The 21,505-nt window shown below is 52.1% G+C and overlaps 1 protein-coding gene across 5 annotated transcripts in view; it reads right to left on the reverse strand.

The window, feature by feature from the left end:
- Positions 1 to 21,505, reverse strand: part of CTIF (cap binding complex dependent translation initiation factor) — a gene marked incomplete at both ends in the record, with an annotated part of 236,827 nt that overhangs the window by 87,476 nt on the left and 127,846 nt on the right. For 2 of the 5 annotated variants that reach the window (XM_080714533.1, XM_080714530.1), the window contains 2 exons: positions 10,379 to 10,678; positions 14,007 to 14,499. In XM_080714533.1, the coding sequence (XP_080570659.1) occupies positions 10,379 to 10,678; positions 14,007 to 14,499 (793 nt within the window). Of the gene's footprint in view, positions 1 to 10,378; positions 10,709 to 13,958; positions 14,500 to 21,505 lie in introns of all 5 variants that reach the window. The other 3 variants (XM_080714534.1, XM_080714532.1, XM_080714531.1) reach the window with 3 other exon arrangements.

Raw genomic sequence — 21,505 nt, forward strand, 5'->3', positions numbered from 1 at the left:
ACATCTAGTTTCTCATCCATAATATATTGTTGCACTAGATCATTTATAAAGCCTTTCTCCAGGTCTTGTTTTTTAATGAACTCTGGAACTCTACACTCAAGAGCCCACAATGGCTCCCCAGGTCCTACTTTATAAAGTCCAAACCCTTTTGTTTCTCTAGCCCCTGGTCGGCCTATCGTACAGACTTCCTCCAACTCTCAGAGGGTCTGAGATTCTGGGTAAGGCAGTGCCCTCACTGTCCCTGGCTTGTGTCATCTCAGTGTCTTTCCCTTATTAAAACATTCTTCCAGAGAACAGTTTGGCAGTTCCTCAAAAAGTTAGACATAAAATTTCTATACGATCGGGCAATTTCACTTCTAGGGATATACCTAGAAGCGACTCAAATAGCTACTTGTACATCATGCTCACAGCAGCATGATTCACCAAAGTCAGAGGTACAAAGATCTCAGGTGCCCATTGGTGGATCGATGGACAGATGGGTGAAGAAAATATGGTGCATGCACACAATGGAATACCATTCAGCCATGAAAAAGATAGGAAGGTCTGACATGTTATCCCATAGATAAACCTTAAAACCATTTTGCTAAGTGAAACAAACCGGACAAATAAAGAAAAACACGGTATAATTCCACTTGTATGCGTCACCAAGAGTGTACTAGTTCCTGGGACAGAAGTTAGAGTGGAAGTGGCTGGGGAAGGACAGGTATTGTTTTGGGGTAAAGGGTTTCGGTGTGGGGTAATGTGGGAACTCAGAGGTGGGGTAGGAATATGGTGGTTGCCTCACATTGTGATTGTCCTCGGTGCTACTGAGATGTGCCTTAAAAATGGACAAAATGGCAAGTTTTATGTTGTATGTGGCAATTAAAAAAAATGCCACTGGGTGTGGTGTTGCACGCCTGTAATCCCAGTATTGGGAGGCTGAGACAGGAGGACTGTGGGTTGGAAGGACAGCCTCAACAAGTAGTGAGACTCTCACCAACCTAGTGAGAGCCTGTTTCCAAATAAAAGTAAAATAGGGCTAGGGGGTATAGCTCGGAGGTAGAATGCTCCTGGGTTCAATCCCCAGTACCAAATAAATAAGTAAATAAATAAATAAATACATGCAAAACAAGAAAGAAAGGAAGAAAGAAAGAAAGAAAGAAAGAAAGAAAGAAAGTAAGTAGAAAGGCCACAACAAAACTGTCCTTCCTTCTCCTTCCTAACCCCTGACCTGAGCAGGGTCTGCTCCCTGGGCAGACTTCCCCAGACCCTGCTGGGCCAGGCCTCTGGGCCCCTCTAGCAGTTTCAGTCTATTTAGGGCTCAGTACAGGCTGGGTCCAGAGGTCCTGCGATAATAATGCTGTTTTCTTCCTTTGGAAAGAGTGACCCTCCGCAGTCCCTTCCCGGCCAGGGCAGCTCTGCCTTGGTGGTGTCTGGGGAGGTGGCCTGGGAGCCAGGGCGGGGAGCAGTTACATAACCCACAGGGAGATTTTTTCCATGGGGCCAGGCCGTGCCAGCTCTGCAGTGGGGCCGGCAGGTAGAGGCGCCCTGTCTGGGCCTGCTGTGCCCGGGCAGGGCGGAGATCCTGCGATCTGGAGCCGCTTAGCATAGCTCAGATTCCCGGTGGCGGCTGGGGGCCCGCCACTCGCCGAGCTGTGGGAAGGGATCTGCTGTCTCCTGCCTGCCTGGCTCCAGCAGGGAGGAGGAGGTGCTGGGGGTGAACTGCCTGCCAGCCCGGGGTGACTCGCTGGGGCCCGGGACACCCGAGCTGGCCTTCTCTGATAACCCATTTATCTGCAGGGGCCGTTTCGGCGTGGCAGCCTCAGACAGGGAAGCGCCCGGCCAAGTTCTCTCAGGGGACTGAGCCAGGAAAATGAAGCCGCGGGTTGGGGGTGAGGGTGTGCAGGGACGGGGACACAGCCTGGCCAGGGACTTGGTGGTGGAGGATTAACCCCTGGCCCCAGGGAGCCGGGAGCCGGACACCGTGCTGTCCCCCTCTGCACCGCAGCTTGTGCAGTCACCCACTCTGTCCACTCAAAGGCTCCTCTGTCCCCCTGGACTGAAGTTCTTGGAACGAGTCAACTCATCTTGCTTACTGTCTACGATGTGCCAGTTTGGGAGGGGACACAAAGTTGACATGGACACGTGCTTTACATCCAACACAGGTGGGGTGCAAGCCCCAGAGAGGCAAAGCTTAAACACAGTCGCTGTTAAAGGATCAGGGCAAGGAGAGGTTTCTGGGCTGGGAGACCAGGGTTGGCTGCCCAGATGAGGTAGGACAGGGGAAGAAGCTCACCTGTCAACTCCCAGATCTGCCTCAGTGCTCCACAGCACTCTTTCCCGCCTCCCTGCCCCAGACAAAATCAGCTGGGGAGGGGGAGGTGTTGCTTCAAGACCCAGACAAAGGGTGACTTTGAGGGATCTGTGATGTGGACTGAGAGTGTCAGGGCTCCCTGTTCATCCCCCAGATCTGCCACCACGGCAGGGATCACAGGATGGAGTGGCGATCTGGAGGGCCTGGCTCTAGGATGGGGGCAGTAGGGGCCTCAGCCCATTTAATCTCCAACCCGGACAGAAACTGCGGTGCAGAGACATGTTTTTATTTTAGTTTATTCCAGTACTGGGATGGAACTCGGGGCATTCTACCTCCGAGCGACACCCCCAGCCCTATTTTTTATTCTTTACTTTGAAACAGGGTCTCACTGAGTTGCCAGGGGCCTAAGTTGCTGGGGCTGGCAGTGAACAGGGATCCTCCTGTCTTGGCCTCCCAAATGCTGGGATTACAAGTCACGCCCGGCGAGGCACATTTTAAATGCTCAAAATCAGAGACAGAAGGTGTAGCTCAGTGGTAGGGCACTTGCCTAGCGTGTGCAAGCCCTGGGTCCACCGGGCACCACAAAAATGAATGCATGAATGCCCAAGATCAGCCTTCGCGGGGGCCGCTCCTGCGTGGCAGCCTCAGACAGGGAAGCGCCCTCAGGGGACTGAGCCGGGAAAATGAAGCCGTGGGTGGGGGGTGAGGGTGTGCAGGGATGGGGACATGGCCTGGCCAGGGACTTGGTGGTGGAGGATTAACCCCTGACCCCAGGGGAGGTAGAATGGCACTGGGTTCAATTCCCAGTAACACACACACACACACACACACACACACACACACACACACACACACACACACAAACACACACACACAAAGCAAGTGTAGGCAACTTGCCGGGCACAGGGCTCCTACCGCTCAGCTCTGCCCGGGGTTCCTGAGCATCGGCCAGGCGGCCAGGCATCACCTCTCCTGGCTGGGCCTCAGTCTGCTAGTCTTTGGGGAAGTTCAGGCTCCTGTGACACGAGAGATGAGCCTGTGGAAGGCCGCCAGTGCCCACCTGGGGGAACATGAGTGCGGCTCTACATGCCCCTCCCAAGCTCCCACCTGCAGCCTGGGCACACGGGCTCAGGCACTAGCTATTTTGAGATAAAGAGATCTTTGGGAAACTTGGAACGACCCTGGGTGGCCTGCCCGCCAGCCCTCTGCTCCGTCTCTCTTGGTTCTTTGCTGCCTGGGTAGGGGAGTGTGTATGTATGTTGCTAGGCTCCCATCCCTGGGCACGCCTGGTTTGGGCCAACATTAGAACTGGATTCCAAGCCTAGGGTACACGTGGGCTGGGGGTGTGCAGGGGCAAGGCGGGATGTCTGGGTAGAGGGGGAGGGCGCGAGGAGCTAGGGACCTGGAGCCAGCCGGCGTGGTTTGCATGGACCGGGCACAGAGAGAGTGGTGCTCCTCGGCCCCCTTGATCCTCCCTGGGAAATGGCATGGGAGCCAGAAGCCTGGCTCGTGGTATGACTTTGGGTGACCTTGTGGTCTCACTGAGCTACTTTCCCCATCTGGAAACCTGAGAAGGATCCTTGTCCAGGACCCAACTCGAATATATGCAGGAAGGTGCTAGTGCCCCAAGCCGAGGGCTCTGTCCCTCCCTTCCACGGGCATTTATTGGGCACCTGCTCTGCATGAGTTGTGATGCCAGGAGCCAGGGACAGGCAGTACCTCAGCCAGGATTCCCGTCCTTGAGGAGCCGACAACTTGGAGTTGCATAGGACCCCAAGAATCAACGCCAGCCCCTCTCCTCTCATCCCCTGTAGAAGATGAGCCGTAGCAACTCAAGGCCTCTGGTATTGGACAGCAACTTTCCCTCTACGTCTTCCTTCCTTTCGATTGAGCCCAGGGTATGCTATCTCTGAGCTGTACCCCAGACTTATTTATTTATTTATTTATTTATTTATTTATTTGTTTTGAAATGGTCTTGCTAAGTTGCTGAGGGTCTATTAAGTTGTTGAGACTGGCCTCAACAACCTGTGATCCTTCTGTCTCAACCTCCCAAGCACTGGGATTATAGGCCTTCACCACCATGCCTGGCAGAAAGCAGTTTTTGGATTTCTAGAAACTTTGAGAGAAGCAAGGAGACCTTTCCCCTTATGAACAGAGTTGGAGAAATGGCCCAGTTTCTCTGCCCACTTGTGAAATGTGGGACCAGGAGAGGGGGTGAAATATGGAGGAGTAGGAGTTGGGGTACACACAAATCTAAGATAAGGTAAGAATACACATTTGGGGCTTGAGACATATTTTGATTTACTGTTAAGGGCAGCCAGTTCAGAAAATCTAAGTGGCCCTCCTGGGGATAAAATCATTCCCAGAGACCCCCATGGAGCTACCCCATATCGAGCTTCTATATACCAAAACCCCCAAGCACAGAGCTTAATGACGACCCAGAGAGAAACTCTAAGAGTTTGTCCATTCTCTAGCTGGAGGTCAGCTTTTTAAGAGGCTGTCTTCTAGAAGGTACTGGCAGAGAGCAATTTATTTTGAAACCTGGTCACATGTCAGTTTCTGATTCTGTGTTGTCTTTTCACAGTACCCCCGCTGTGTTTACGACTCGGTCAAGATGAATTTTTTTTTTTTTCAAAAAAAGGTATCGCATCCTTCTGTTAGATGTGTTGTTGGCAACGGTTGCTAAGGAGAGCTGGGTTCAGTTACAGACACACTGATGCCGGCTCTAATAATACATTGCTGTGCATAGCTCAGATGCAGACACCTCTTGGCTAAACAGGGCACACATTTCAACAGAGGAGGGCTTGAACTTGTACTACTCAAGCACATCTCGGAGCACTCCCCAGGCCAGAGGGGAAGGGCTGGGCGGTGACGGGACACTGCTGGGCGGAGGGGGCTCAGGCCTCCAATTCCTGTCATTCCAAAGGTCCCATAAAAAGAGGCACACTCATTCTTCACTTCTCCGTGAAACCGGAGCCTGCCTCTTCCCCAGGACCGCAGCGCAATTCTCTGATGAGAATCAAGGGAGACTTTGAGTTACTTCTGCCCTGGGCAGCTCACGGTCTCCTGGAAGTCGGAAGCAATCAATGCACTTTGCCCAGTTAGTAGGGAACTGCAGTCCTGGGCAAGCTGGGAGCCTCAGTGGGAAGGGGTGGGGTGGAGCAGACCGAGCTACGCAGCAGCTAATTACTTCTCCGGCTTGACTGGTGGCCTGGCCTCTGGCCCAGGCCAGTAACGGGGGTGAAAGCGAAGCCCTTTTCCTAAATCACATGATGGCCATTCCAAATAGCTGAGGCCAAGAAAGGAAAATACGGTGGGAAAAGAGACAGGCCCAGGGAAGAGGAGAGGCAGCTCACACCTCTTTGGGGAGGAATCTCAGGATAACGATGGAGATATATGAGAAAGGGGAGCCCAGCTCCCTCACTGCAAGAGGGGAAACTGAGGCCGAGTCTCAGAAGGCAATGTCTCAGCAGTTGGGGTCTCCCTTCTTATTCTCCTATCGGCTCAGTCTCTAAGTCTTTCGCATCCCTCAGCAAAGAGCCCACCACCTGACAGGTAGTCTTTGATTACGGTGTGATGAGCAGAGCCAACTGGTCTGTAATTGACAATGGCGGGACAGTCCTGCTGTCTCCACACCACCCCGTAGCAGTGGTGTTCAGCCGTGTTTGCATGCCAGAATTGCCCAAGGAGTTTTTTTTTTTTTTTATAAACAATTAGCTTCCCTGAAGAACCTAATTCAACTGAGGTGGGGAGCATCCGGGGCGAGCTTGTGTAAAAGCTCTCCATGTGATTTTCACAGACAGCAGCTAATAGCCGTCAACTTAAAGAGGCAGCTGGTGTCTGAAATGCAGTGTGCTCAGGCTCGAACCCTGCTGTGGTCAGTCACACTGACAAGAGGTTCTACTTCAGTTTACCCATCTATGAAGCTGACATATCATCTACAAACCATTAGGCATTCAAGCAACGCCTTGCTACTTCAAAGCGTGGTCCTGGACCAGCTTCACTGGCATCACCTGGGAGTTTGTTAGAAATTCATAATCTCAGGTCCCATCCCACACCTGCTGTAGCAGAGTCTGCATTTTAACACAATCCCATGTAATTCATACACACCTTCAAGACTGAGAACCACGGATCTAATGAAGACTACATCCTTGGCACATAAGAGTCACTTAAGAACTGTCTGCTTGATAAATCTAACTGTACTTGTAAGAAGATGACTGAGAAAAGGGCCACATCGAAGACCAAACAACTAGAGTCAATTGGGATGTAAGAACTGAAGGCTATGAGCTTTAATTGGTGACAGGGGTCCACTGAGATCTCAGGGTCTCTGGGACTGCCATGGCTCAGCGCATTCCCTGGGATTATGATGCCAAGGAAGCTAGGAAGGACCAAAGGACCTTTGACCTCCTCCACTCCATTTCCTGCTCTATGGGGGCTGCACCCCAGCTTGGCAGGCATCCCTTGGATCTCTGCTACCGAGTGTCTCCCGCATCAGAGACTGCCGGCTCCCCTCCACACTGCTGGTTTCCACCACAGGAGCCCAGGCAGTAGGAGCAGTCGGCCAGGAAGGGCAGCGTCCAAAGACAGCTGCTGGGAGCGCCGCTCACAGAACACTTCACACCTTGGCCTCTTTGCAGCCAGCACCACTGAGCTGAGTCTCAGAACCAGTGCATGGAGGTGGCAGCCAGACCTGGCCACCTGAGGGCCAGCTCAAAGGGCTAACTGAATCAGGGGCTGGTTGGAGACCCAGCCAAGTGGAGCAGGAACGAGAGAGAGAGAGAGAGAGAGAGAGAGAGAGAGAGAGAGAGAGAGAACACGCGGGGAGGGCAGGGTGCTGGGGGCCAATCTAGGACTGTCTGCCGGGAGAGGGCTACACACAGATTTGTCAGAAAATTTAAGCAGGTGGAAGAGGACGTCCCTGTGGCTGGATGCTGTGCCTGCTCTTTTCTCTGCTTGGGTGGCGAGCAGCCATGAATTATGCTGCCCAAAAGGCCCTGCTCCAAACAGCCGCTTCCTTGGCTGCAGAGAGGCGCAGCGGGGCCGAGGAGAGGAGGCCAGTCAGACAGGCGGGCGTCCTCCGGGCTGGGTAATCGGAGCAGCCTCATGGCAGCAGGGCCAGCGGACTTTCCATGGCAGCCACAAGGGCCTTGACCAGCAACCTGGAGCCCCAGGAGAAGCCTCTGGTCACATCCTTCAAGGGGTCCCTTCTCAGCACACGTGAAAGGGAGGCTGTGGGCGGCAGAGAGGTCAGTGGTGGCCTATGGGGACGAGACACCTAGGTACCACCCAGGCATTTGGTTGCCCGTTTCGCCACTGTAGGGAACAGAATCTCCTTTCCCTCTAATAGCTCAGAAACCCCAGAGCTCAGAATGTGAGTCATGTCTGCCTATGGGGTTCCCTTGTGGCTGGGGACAGTGCTGGAAGAAGAGAGAAGGGACCTTCTAGCATCTTCCCCTGTCAACATCCATTTCTCTATGATCTCCAAGGGCCGCCAGCACCAGGTGCTGCATAGACACTGGGCTATAGAGACAAACACAGCAGAGGTGGTCCCTGCCTCCCAGAGCCCGGGGGGAGATGGGCGATGCCCGCAGGCACCTGCTTGTCACTGGGTGGTCATGTGGTCACTGGGCAAAGTTCTGCCCCTTTTCTGTACATCTCCAAAGGACAAAGCCGCCTTTGTGTCCTGCCCACTGTATCCTCAGCCCGGGGCTGGTGCCTGGCACACACAGAAACTCGGTCAATGCTAGTCAGGTGGCTAGATGTTTGTGGCTACAGGGCGACAGGTGCCGGAACAGGAGAAGGGCAGGGTGCTGCGGGGGAATGGGTGGTATCCCGGGCTTCCTGGGGAGCCCTGCCCAAGGGCCACCTGAGCATGGGTCTCACCCTGGCAAAGGGCTGGATACTTGGGATGTGAGGGCAAGAGAATTTTAGTTGGGTGGGACTGTGTCCACCTAGGTACAGCGGCAGGGCAGCAAAAACCAGGTGTGGGAGTGCCAGCTCTCCTCTGCCCTGACACGAGGTGGCATCGGTTGGGTGGGCCTCTGTGGCCTGTCACATGTCACTCACAGCAGACCCATCAGATGTCACAAAGGCAGTTTGTGAGGGATAGGGGACCCAGAACCGTGTCATCCAGTGGCCAGGACCCCGGACAGTGAGAAAGGGAGAGATCACATTCAAACCCGTCCCGTGGCCCGACTCATCTCTAGCAAGGCAGAACCATACGGCGCGCCACCAAGGGCGCCCAGCAGCGCACCCAGCAGGGGCTCCGACTGCCGCCTCCAGAGCCAGGTCTGGCACCTCCTTTTCCTCTAGTAGCTGAGTGCTCCTCCTCCCCCACCCCCGCAGGGTTTGCCCAGCTGCATCTCAGCACAAGAAATTGCTAGCTGGGGATACAGACAAGACTTCAGGGAGTCAAACCCAGCCCAGCTGGTTCCCTTCTGCGGGGCGCGGGAGCCCATCTGGAGCCAGGGTGCTTTGAGGCTGGTCCAGAGGTGGGTGCGGGGTTCACTGAGTCTCCTTTCCCAGGGTGGATTCTCTGCTGGACACCTGTGCACAGGGCAGCTCTTACCATAAGTGGCTCTAAAAGCCTTGACATTGGGGGCCCTTGCAGTCAGTTGCCCTGTACCCTGGTGGCCCTGTATCCTGTGTCTACACATGGAGACTGGGTTACTTGGAGCAGGCACCATGGTATAGAACTCTCGCCCCATCCTGGCCCTTGTCTGGGAAAAAAAAAATCCCCAAGCCAAGTCCAAGGCCCATCCTGTCCCCGACTCCCCTGTGCCTGGTCGTACATGGTAGACGGGCCTCTCCCTGCCGTCACCCTCTCCCCTCTCCCAGGACATTCCGGCCCGCGAGGAACATGCCCGATGTGCAAATCCCTCAGGTAATGCAGGAATTCATCACCAGGGGAGCGTGGGCGATCCAGGAATGGGAACCTGATCAGGGCTGGAGCTGGAGCGAAGCAGCCCGGGCTGGCCAGGGAGGGCTCATGTTGCAGCGAGCGAGACACACACAAGAGGGGAGGGCGGGCAGGCAGGCATGGCCCTGTAGGTCACAGGTGGATGGGCCTAGCAGCGGCTGCCTCTTGCTTTTAGGGAAAAGACAGTAAAGCATGAACCAGGTGGCCACATGCCCTTGTTCACATTTGTTGTCTAGGTAGATTGTGAATGGAGCTGCTTTGACTCTCAGAGGGTGGGAGTTTGGGTGACCCGGCACTTTAATTGCCACCGACCTGCAGGCAGTCTCTAGCACAGTAACCCTACTGCCATACTTTGCCTAGACCAGCAACTACATCTCCAAAGCACACAGTAGCAGGAGTGATAGCTCCTGTCTCCAAGGGTGTCTCCGGGGAGGTCGCAATGCCACGCACCCTGCCATCCGCCCTCGATGCCACCACGCCACTTGTAGCCGCCCATAACAAGAGAGGGGTACTCGTGAGATGAGACCGTGCTGGGCTCACTCTCAGTGCACAAAGCCACGTCCACTACACACACCCGTAAAGCCACGGTCTCCGTGGAGGCAGGAATGAAGGCTGGGGCTTAGCTCTCTGGAAATAAAGGCGTATCAAGTGGAAAAGTACCAACGGGACGGGCATCTCAAGCTGCTAATACTTTCCCTCGGCACAGCCCCACTAGTGATTCAGCTGACAGAGGGTCCCTGTTAAGCTCTGCTCAAACCTGTCTCAGTTCTGGCTACAGCCACTGCACAGCCGCCCCGCTCCGAGGGGCTGCCCTGGGTTGGGGGGTCGGAAGAGAGAGGTCCCCAGCAAGTTCATATCTGCTCAGATGTGCAGAGGTCAAAGCCCAGAGCCAATAGCCAGCCCTCTTATCATGAAAATAGAAAGAGGGGAAGGCTGGTTGAACAAAAAGCACCTATAAAATTATATTGGTCCTTGGTAACCATGGAGCACAAACACACATAAATCCGGCCGCTCCTCCTTTGCCTCTTGACTGCCTTCTGATTTTCTATAATTAATCAGGCAAGGGAGGAAGGGACCTGGGTGGAGTTCAGCGGCAGCCTTCTCTCTAGTAATAACCACGGCGGAGGGGCAGGGGGCGTGGGCAGCAGCTGTTGGTGTCCGGTTACCTGGAGCATGTTGAGGAGCAGGCTCCGGAACTTGGTGCCCTCCACCATGAAGAGAGCCATCTTGTCGCAGAGCTTGGCGGCCGTGAAGGCGAAGCTGCGGTCAGACACGGCCTTCTGGTAGATGGTGCGCACGATCTCCCCCAGCATCTCCTCCGAGTTGGTGGAGTTCTGCGCCTCCTCCATGAAGGTGGTCAGCTTGGCGTCCACGTCGCTGCTGTTGTTCCGCATGCTGTTCAGGATCTCGGTCAGCTTGTCCATTGTGTTCTGCTGAGGGCTGGTGGGCTCCACGGTCACTTCATCCTGGGGACGTGGGAGACAAACCCAGTGTGCCTGAGGGTGGCCCGGGGCAGTGAGGGCTGCCGCCCCCAGAAAGGACCTGACACTTGCAACCTTTGGGACCGCTTACCTCGCCAGGACCCTCCTGCCCCAGGGGCTCTTTGGTGAAAATGTTCTTGTCCTCTGTGACAACGTGGGTTGACATTTCTTGTGAGTTCTAGCCCCTACCCCAGATTCACACATACATCTGTCAGATGTCTTACTCTGGGGCTTATAAAAGAAGAAATAAACTTAGTGTAGTGGTGTGTGCCTGTAATCCCAGTACTTGGGAGGCTGAGACAGGAGATGGTAGGTCCCAGGCCAGCTTCAACAATTTAACAAGGCTCTCAGCAACTTAGTAAAACTGTTTCAAAATAAAAAATAAACCAGGTGCATTGGCTCATGTCCTTCATCCCAGTACTTGGGAGACTGAGACAGGAAGATCACAGGTTTGAAGACAGCCTCAGCAAGTAGTGAGACTCTCATCAACCTAGAGAGAGTAAAAACTAAAAAAGGGCTGGGGGTGTAGCTCAGAGCTAGAACGCCCCTAGGTTCAACCCCCCCGTGCCACAAAAATAAATATAAAAATAAAAATAACAAAATTGGGCTGGGGGTGTGGCTCAGAGGTAGAATGCCTCTGGGTTCAATGTCAGTTGTGAAGAAGAAAAAGAAGGAGGAGGAGGAAGAAGAAGAAGAAGAGGAAGAAAAGGAGGAGAAGGAAGAGAAAGAGGAGGAGGAAGAGGAGGAGGAGGAGGAGGAGGAGGAGGAGGTCAATGACAACAAGAAGAAATTGGGTCAAAGAGAAAACGCAGATAGGAAGACCAAAGCAGGAGGATGAGTGGCTCCCGATGCCTGCAGTGGTGTTAAGAGGTGGCCTGGCGGCCGGGAGTGGTAGCACACGCTTGTAATCCCCGCGCTTGAGAGGCAGAGACAGGAGGATCGCGCAGGTTCGAAGCCAGCCGTGTGCGCTGACTTAGGAGACCCTGTTTCCAAATAAAAATGTAAAACTAGGTCTGGGAGTGTAGCCCGGAGGTAGAAGGGCTTCCAGGAACTCCAGTACCACCAAAAAAAAAAAAAAAAAAAAAAAAAAAAGAGGTGGCCTGGGGTGGCCACACGTGACGTCCTCACCCTCTGCTCCAGATGCCCAAAGATGGAACAGAGCTCCCCTTGGACACCACCCTGGCTTTGCATCCTATGGACAGTGTGCTAGCTACACACAGAAATTACACACCAAGGAATCTTTCAACATGTTGCCAGAATGGTTGGTGCTTCTAGGACAAAGCCCCTGCACCCTTGTGAGGCTACATAGTAACTAAGACCAGACCAGGGGCTGGGAAGGAATAAAATGGCATCTATCTCCAAAGTGTGTACTGAAACACAACAGACCAGTGGCCAAGAATATGACCGACTCCGTTGTGGGATGTGAGAATTCTCTGTTGAAGGGCAGGACTGGATCACACAGTGAGCTCTCTCCCACACTTGCCCCTGTTCTCAAGACAAGAGCTCTGGGCTGGGGGCTCAGAGCGTGGTCTGTCTCTCTCTGAGCCTCAGGGGTAACATGGTGATGCTCAGTGAGGAGGTGTGAAGCTTTGCTAGAGCCCTGCCGTGTGGGGGCAAGTTCCCAGGACAGCTGGTCTCCCACTTGGGAAGCCAGCTGGGCATTAGGCTAGAACTCTGGGGATCCACCTGCCTCTTCAAGGAAGGCTGGCCCGACTCCCTGAGCTGGATCAGCAAGACACAATGCCCCACCGTACGGGCACCTAACTCTTTGCCCATGTCTCAAAGGGAGAAGAGAGGTGTTACTTTGTTTAGGAGGGTCTGGAGGCTGCCCTGTCCCAAGGCTTGACCTTTTATGGGCTCAGCCAGCAGTGGGGAGTTACCTAGCTGGAGCCAAAGCTATGTCCTTGCGGCCCAGGAAGCCTCCCCTAAGGCTTCCTCTACCCCAATCCAAGAGTGCCATGGGTCTACCTTATCTATTCCAGCCCCAGCCCCTCCCCACCCTGACCATCTGGCCTCCATGACAGGGACAGTGATCTGGGTATAGAATAATCCCACAAGGGTCTTGACATGCTATTTAATCTTCACAGTCTGTCTGCAAGGGGGGCAGTATTACACCCACTTCATAGAGCAAGATTGGCCTAGAGAGGCTGGGTGGCTGTGGGCAAGCCTCAGGCAGAGCAGAGTGAGGACTGAGCTGATCCCCTGGAGGCTGATTCCAGCCCTGTGCTGTGCTGCAGCTCCCTTTGGGTCCAACTCTAGAGAACTCAGCGATCCGCACCCTCAGGTTCTAGCAACCCAACTCGGGGCTCTCCGGGCAGAGCCATCCACTGGCTGTCGGCTAGGAAGATCTGCTAGGGTACTCTGCCTTATCCTGCCTGAGGGTGGCCTTGAGCCTGGCCTCTGGTGAGAAGGTTGAGAAGAGAAGGTGCTGGGGGAGATGGAGAAGCCTCCACCTGCAGCCCTGAGGACGCCCCAGAAGGGAACCTTCATTGGCTCTGCCCGCTGTGTGGGTGGCTGCAGACGGGTCACCTTCCTGGGTACAGTTCCTCCCCATGATCCCCTCACCTGTGCCCTCATGGGCAGGAGGGGCTAGGCATGGTGCTGGGTGAGAACAGTGCGCTTAATGTTCCAGGGACAAATCCCCTCCCCTTCTCTGGTGACTTGGGGCATCTATGGGCCTGGTTCTAGAGATGGGGCCAGAGCCAGGGAGAGGAAGGACAGGCTCCTGGGAGCAAGCAGAGGTGCCCTTGCTCTTGGGCCCTGTCTGCATGGAGTGGCACCCTGACCATTGCACCTGTGAACCCTCTCTGGCTTCTGGAAGAGGCTGAGGCCAGCTCATACTGCCAGCCCACACCTTCACCCTCTGTCCTGGCGAGGACCAAGCCTGCGGGAGACCTGGGCTGTGACAAGCGTCTATTCTTCTTTCACATGCTCCACATTTTACCAAATGCCCCTTGGCACCAACAGGGCAGCATCTGACCCCAGAAGCCACTCCCACAGCCCTCCCATCCCCCCCAGGCCTGTGTCTCTCCCTCCCCTCCCTTCCCCTCAGCTGGAGCCAAGTGCATTCTGGGCCTCATGGGGGAGCGGGGATGTGCGGAGGGGTGCATGCAGAGCTGGCCAGAGGCGTACCCTAGGGTGGTCCATGGAGCGTGGCTGGCACGCTGGGTCCAGGCAGTCACGGAGGCTCCTGCTTCCTTCCACACAGCCCCCTGACCCTCCAACCCCGAGGCTCCACCCCAAGCCCACCTACCAGAGTGCCTACCTCTCCGCAGTCCTCCCAAATGCAAGAGAACAACAAAAATTCATTTACCGGTACCTTTTCTTTTAGCCTTCGCCGCAGTCTGTCTTTGGAAGACTGGAGCAGGGTAATTTTGGGCCGCTCCCCGGTGCACTCGGAAATAATACTGTCTTTACGTTTTGTCTCGGCCTCTGGTCCCCCTGGCGGCTGTGGGGGCAGCCTCTCAGGAGCTGTAGGGGCAGGGGCATCTGGGCTGCGGGGGGGCTCAAGGCAACTGGGCCCAGCATCCCCTGGGGCGTCCTCAGGTTTGGGGCTCTCGACGGCCGCGGGCTCTTTGGCATTGCGGTGGGCGCCTGCCTCCCCTTTGTCGCAGGGCGGGTGCTTCGAGCTGCCGTGGTGCCAGCGTCGGTTCTGGCTGTAGCCATGGTGGGTGGGCCTCCCTGAGGGGTGGGGCGCCGAGCCGCCCTGGTAGGATTTCTGGTGGTCCCTGTTGTGTTTGGCACTGCCTGGCTGGTGGTCACCGTGCTGTTGAGGTTTGTTCCCTCCTGGAGGTCTCTGCTGCCGTCTGTGGAGGTGTAAAGACAGACTTTGTCACTGGACGGGCCAGGCAGGGTCCCGGCAGCTGAGTGACAGGACAGGGAGTCGGTGTCCTGTCCATCTATTCATTCATTCATTCATTCATTCATTCATTCATTCATTCAAACAAACACTCCTATGCCTCAGGCTCAGTGACAGAGGACGGACAGACGGGTCTCTGGCATCAAGTGGATTTAAATTAGTCCTTCACTTTAAATACATACTTTATTCACTCACTAGAATATGCATGAATCTAGGGGACAGGCTCTGGACTATCCAATCAGGGGATCTGCCTCTGTCCCAGCCCCGTCAGGTCCTCTAGAGGCAGGGCAGCCTGAGAATATTCACGTGTGAAGCCCTACTTCCTCCCCCATTCTTCAGACTGTGACTCTCTAGAGAGAGGGCCTTTTAAGAGGTGATCAAGTTAAGGGGAGGCTGTGGATCTGGGCGTGCTGACACACGCTGTTATCCCAGTACTCGGGAGGCCTGAAACAGGAGCATCGCAGTTTTTTTTTTTGTTTGTTTGTTTTTTGTTTGTTTGTTTTTTGTTTTTTGGTACTGGGGATGGAACCTCTGACCTACACCCCTAGCCCTATTTTTTATTATTATTTTTTATTTTGAAACAGGGTCTCACTGAGTTGCAAAGGGCCTCACTAAGTAGCTGAGGCTGTCCTCGAACCACGATCCTCCTGTCTCAGCCTCCCAATGCTGGTATTGCAAGCCTGAGCCACCATGCCCGGCTCAGGATGGCAGTTTTGAGGCCAGCCTCAGCAACTTAGTGAGGTCCTCCACAGCTTAATGAGACCCTGTTCTAAAATAAAAATAAAAATAGGGATAGGGGTGTAGCTTGGAGGTAGAATGCCATTGGGCTCAATTCCTAGTACCACACACACAAAAAGAAAGAAAGAAAGAAAGAAAGAAAGAAAGAAAGAAAGAAAGAAAGAAAGAAAAAAAGAAAAAGAAAAAAAAAAAAAAAGAAAATTGTCAGGGTATACCCTAATCCAACTCAATTGGTGTCCTTAAAACAAGAAGACATTTGGGCACACACCTGGATGCCATGCATAGAATTGGGAAGGACTAAATGAATGATGTGTGCCTGCATGCCTCTACCATCTTGTACTCTATTAAGATGTGTGACTACAGTGCACCAATAAAAAATTAAAAAATAAAATGAAATAAAAATTGGATGTTCTTGGTGAAGTCTTTCCCACTTCCTTAGGCAACATTATATTTCTGTTCTGAATCGAATAATTATGACATTGCCATTTCCTCCTCCAGAATCATCTAGGCCCTATGTGAAAACTTACTGTGAGTCTTACTGCATCGTTGCAAGGCTATTCACTCTGTTTATTTATCTCTAGACTTAATTTTGCTTTTTTTGACACCGTCTCTCTGTTCATAGATATATTTAGTGGATATTCATATATTTGTATTATTCTCAGTTTCACACAATATGTGACATATTATATTTCACTGTCACACCCACTATTACTATTAGGATATAGTGACAGAGGTCTGAAACATAGTAAATAAATGAATTTATGTGTGTGATACAGTTAATGAATGTAAAAAAAAAAAAAGAAACTTATCAGGGTATGCTCTAATCCAACTTAACTGGTGTCCTTTAAACAAGATGAAATTTGGGCACACCCCAGGATGCCATGCACAGAGAGGAAAGACCATGTGTATTGCAGGGAGAAGGTGGATATCTGCAAGCCAGGGCAGAGGCTTCAAGAAACCGGCCCTGCCAAACCTTGGTCTTGGGGTCCAGCCTCCAGAAACACGAGGAAATAAACATAGGTTGTTTACATCACGCAGTCGGTGGTGCTTTGTTATGGCTGCCCTAACACGTGAATACAGAAATGCCACTGAACGCCACGGTTTTAGGCAAAGACAGGCTCCCAACTGCTTGACCATGCTTTCCAAGCAGGAAGCAGTACACGGGACAAATGTGAGCTGTGCACCTGGGCCACCTGCAAACTTTCAGGTTTGTGGATGGAAGGCAAGCGAGGTCTCATGACCTCCGGGCCTGCGCCAACTCTGTGCCTGCCACTCACAGCGCTGGCGCTCAGTCTCTGTCTCCCTCTTGGCCTGTTCCATGCCATCGTAACTTCACTGGAAGTGTGGCTGGGGAACTAGATAGCCACGAGCCCATCAATAGATGTGAAGCGGCGAAGAAATTCAGGGAAAGATGTTACCTTCTCAAAAATGAATCCATACCTCCTCAGTGACCTATCTCAGGCACCACATACCTCCATTGCAATTGCATTTTTATAAGCAAAGTACATTTATTTATTAAGAAATTTCTTAATTCTTATATAAATTTAATTTCAATGCACCTGATGTGTGTGGGTGGGGAGGGTTCTGGGGATTGAACTCAGTGGCACTCTACCTCTGAGTGGCACCCCCAATCTTTTTTTTTTTTAGCACCAAGGATTGAACCCAGGGGCATTTTGCCTCCAAACTCCACCCCCAGCCCTATTTTTTATTCTTTATCTTTGAAACAGGGTCTCACTAAGTTGCAGAGGGCCTCAGTAAGTACCTGAGGCTGGCTAGGAATCTGCAGTCTTCCTGTATCAGCCTCACAAATACTGGGATTACAAGCATGCACCACCATGCTTAGCTTATTTTTTGTTTTAAAACGGTCTTATTAGGTAGACGAGAGTCTCATTACATTGCGAAGGCTGTCCTCAAACCTGTGATCCTCCTGTCTTAGCCTTCCAAATACTGGGATTACAGGTGTGTACCACCACACTTGGCTTGATAAGTTTTTCTTTGTTAGTGCTGGGGATGGAGTCCAAGGGCATTCTACCTCTGAGCTGCACCCCCATCCCTACTTTTTTAGTCATTTTACTTTTGAAACAAGTTCTCACTGAATTGTGAAGGGCCTCGCTAAGGAGCCAAGGCTGTCTGCAAACCACGATCCTCTGGTCTCCACCTCCCGAATGCTGGGATTACAAGCGTGGGCTACCATGTCCGACTTGATACATTTTTATCTGTGAAAAACTAGGAGTATTTTGGGTTGGAGTTAAATGCATTATTTCTTTCCCAATAAAATTAATGAAAACATTATTTTATTGCAAAACTTTTCACTTAGCAGCATGGTTTCAGAGGAATTAAAATAGTTAAGTGAGGGGCAGTGCATAGTTTTCTTTAATTTCCACACAAACAATTATTTACAGCGCATTGTATGTTAGGGGTAGAAATTAGTATAGTCTTTCTGGAGGTAAATGGGGCACTTTGTTTTGAAAGCTGCTAAAACATGTAACCAGCTGAACTTGCAACTGTACCTCATTCTCTTGTTTCCAAAGGAGCTAAAGATGTGCATGAGGATTTGAGCACAAAGATGTTCATCACAGCAAATGCCAAATACGGATGAAGGAAGGACATGGTAAGGGTTCACTGTGCTCAAGTGTGGTGTCATTTAAGGCAAGTACTCGCATGCACAGAAAATCTGGAAGGATACGCTCTAAAAATGCTAATAGTGGCTATCTGTGGGAGATGGGACACGAATTTTTCTTTTTATATGTGTTTTTCTAAATGAACATGATTTCATTCTTTAAAAATAAACTTTTTATCACGAGGCAATTATAGAGTTACATCCATTGTAAGGAATAATATAGAGAACTTTACACTGTTTACCCAGTTTGTCCTCGGGTTAACATCTTGCAAAACCATCACAAAATATCACAACCAGGAGACTGACATTGACACGGCCCAGATACAGAATATTTCCAGCGCCACAAGGCCTCTCCTGTTGCCCTTTCATAGCGACACCCACTCCCCTTCCACCTCCACCAGCCTTAGCCCCTGGCAGCCTCTCATCCATTCTCCATTTCTATAACGTTGTCCTTTGGAAGGAGTTGTAGAAATGGAATCATACAATTTTGGGACTAGTCTTTTTCACTCGGCACAATTCCCTGGAGATGTGCCCAGGTCACCTGGGTCATGTTGGTGCCCTTCTATGGCTCGTGGGGGTCCCTGGTGTGAATGCGGCGCTGTGCTCATTCAGCTGAGGGAGGACGTCTGCTCTGGTTTGGGGTTTTCATGCATAGAACAGCTCTGGTCTTTGTGTGAAGGTAGTTTTCACTTCCCTGGGACAAATGCCCAGCAGAGCCACTGCTGGGACCTATGGCAGTTGTGTGTGTGTGTGTGTGTGTGTGTGTGTGTGTGTGTGTGTAGCACTGGAGATTGAGCTCAGGGGTATTCCACCTCTGAGCTACACTCCCAGTCATATTTTTTATTGTTATTTTGAAACAGGGTCTCGCTAGGTTGTTGAGAATCTCACTACTTGCTGAGGCTGTCCTTGAACCTGCAATCTTTCTGTCTCAGCCTCCTAAGTACTGGGATTACAAGTGTTTGCTGCTACACCTGGTATGCACATCTGGTGTTTAAAGAAAATCTCAAACACTTTTCTAGAAGGCTGTACCATCCCATCTTCCCACCAGCAATGCAGGAGGGATTAGGGCCGGCTGGCCTGCCTGCCTGCCTGCCTGCCTTCCCTTTCCTTCCTTCCTTCCTTCCTTCCTTCCTTCCTTCCTTCCTTCCTTCCTTCCTTCCTTCCTTCCCTCCCTCCCTCCCTCCCTCCCTATCTTCCACCATTATTGGTGTAATGTAATTATACATCATAGTGAGATCCACAGTGATACATACATACACAATCACTTGGTATATTTCCCTCCAGCCACTATTTCTTTGAGTGACCTTTGAGCCCCGTTCTTTTTCTCCTATCTTCGGGGTTTCAATGGAACAGATGTTAGACTTTTGATCACTGTCCCATGGGCCCCTGAAGCTAAGTTTCTTCTCTTCCGGTTATTTTTCTCTCTGGTGCTCAGTTTGGGTAATTTCTACTGTGCCCTTTTCCAGTTCACTGGTTCTTTCTTCTGTCCCCTTCATTTTATGGCTGTGCCCACTCAGATTTAACTCTTAAGTTTCCAGTGGTTCTTCTATTTCTTAGCTAAGACCTGTGTTTTCACATCTCAAACATATTCCTAGTTGCTCTTGGAAGCATTTTTTAAAATGATGGCTGCTTTAAAATCTTTACCAGATCATTCTAACATGTCTATCATCTTGGCTTTGGTATCTATTAATTTTCTTTTTTTTTTTCATTCAATATAAGAACGTTCTGGCTTTTGGTATGACAAGCACTGTGTGACTGAGATGGGGTATTCCGTGGAGGCTCTGGCCTTAGTTCAGCCTTCTGTCTCAGCTGGTCTCCTCTGACCTGTGCTGCTGGGTCACTGTGCAAAGGAAGGTGTGACCTTGTTACTGCCCAGCGGGAGAAGTCCACAGTCCCCTCCAGACCTTCTGTGACACCCCAAGGGCTCCTCGTTACCACTGGGCAGGGGTGGGCTTCTGCTCTCCACTAGGCCTCCACCCACACCAGGGGCCCAGAGGCTGTCACTGCTGGGTGGGGATGGAGTCCTGGCTGTCCACCGGACGGGGGCACCTCCTTCCTGCTGGGTCGGGAGAGAATTCTCAAGTCCCCAAGCAGCCTCCAGGGACGGAGGGAGAGATGCTTGTCACCGCGCAGGGATAAAAATCCAGCTTCTGCTTGGCCTCTAGAAGCACCTTAGTGGAGGGGTGGCATACCTCATCAGGGTGTGATGGAGGAGGAGGGCGAGGCCCCTCCACAGGCTTCCACTGGGCTATTGTTTCTTCTGGGGCTTAGGTTGGAGTAGAGAAGTCTTGCCAGGCTTCTGGGACCTTCTCTGGTCGTTTGGCTAGAGTGAGCTGGCTTTTGTTGGGGTTTCTGTTGTCTGCCCACACCTCCTGGCATTTCTAGATTTCCAGTTTCATTAGTTCTAAGACTGGAATGTATGAAGCCAAGAAAAAATTTCTAGGACCCACCACAGTGTCATCCCTTAGGCCCCTAGGCTCTTGGCCTGTCTGCCCTCCTCCTCCTCCTCCTCCTCCTCCTCCTCCTCCTCCTCCTCTCTTAATATATGTAGTGTGCAAGGTTTTTTAGTTGTCTCCACTTATTTTTATTTTTATTATTATTTTTTTGTGGTGCTGGGGATTGAACCCAGCATCATTCTACTACCGAGCTAAACCCCCAGCCCGATTTTTCATTCTTTATTTTGAAACAGGGTCTCACTAAGTTGTGAAGTGCCTCACTAAGTAGCTGAGGCTGGCTGCGAACCCAGATCCTCCTGTTTCAGCCTCCCAGGCACTGGGATTACAAGCATGGGTCACCACGCCCAGCTTATCTTCACTTATTTTAATAATTTAAGAGTCATTATAAAAATCTCAGTGAAAGTCTGGGGCACTGAACTGAATCCTGCTGACCTGCCCTGTCCTGGGCCCTTTGGGAGCCCTGCATGGTGTTTCATTTTTCTTATCCAAGTCCCATTTCATGGGTTCTGACAGACATGCCTGGGCTAGGGCTTCGCTGCTCTGACCCTGGGCAGAAGAGGCAGCATCTCTATCCCAAAGCACCCTTGCACATACCTGGGCATGTCTAAAATATTCCATCTCAACCTGAGGGGTGATATCAGGGTCAAGACCACAGGCACTGGTGTCCTGGGAAAGCCGGGCCTCATTGGCTGGGCTGGGGTGGAGTGGGGGCATTGAGTCAGGCTCCTTCAAGCGACTCCATTGCCAACCAGCCTCCAGGTTGTTCAGAGCTGCATGTAGACGCCCAAGTCAGCTCCGAAGGCTGCGCACTCATTCTGGGGAGCATGGGCCAACCCGCCCTGGGAGAGCAGAAGCAACGCTAGGAGGCCTGGGGTGCAGTCCAGTGGTAGAGTGCTTGCTTAGTGTGCACGAGGCCCTGGGTTCCACCCCCAACACTGCGAAGAAAGGGAGGGAGGGAAAGAAGATGGGTGTGGTCACACACACCTGTAATTCTAGTACTTGCGAGGCAGAAACAGGAGGATTGCAGGTTTGAGGCCAGCCTCAGCAACTTAGCGAGACCCTGTTTCAAAATAAAAAATAAAAAGGGCTGGGGGTGTGGGGGTGTGTGGCTTGGAGGCAGAATATCTATGGATTCAATA

Source organism: Muscardinus avellanarius, assembly GCF_963383645.1.
Source record: "Muscardinus avellanarius genome assembly, chromosome: 17".
In the NCBI taxonomy this organism is placed as follows: domain Eukaryota; kingdom Metazoa; phylum Chordata; class Mammalia; order Rodentia; family Gliridae; genus Muscardinus; species Muscardinus avellanarius.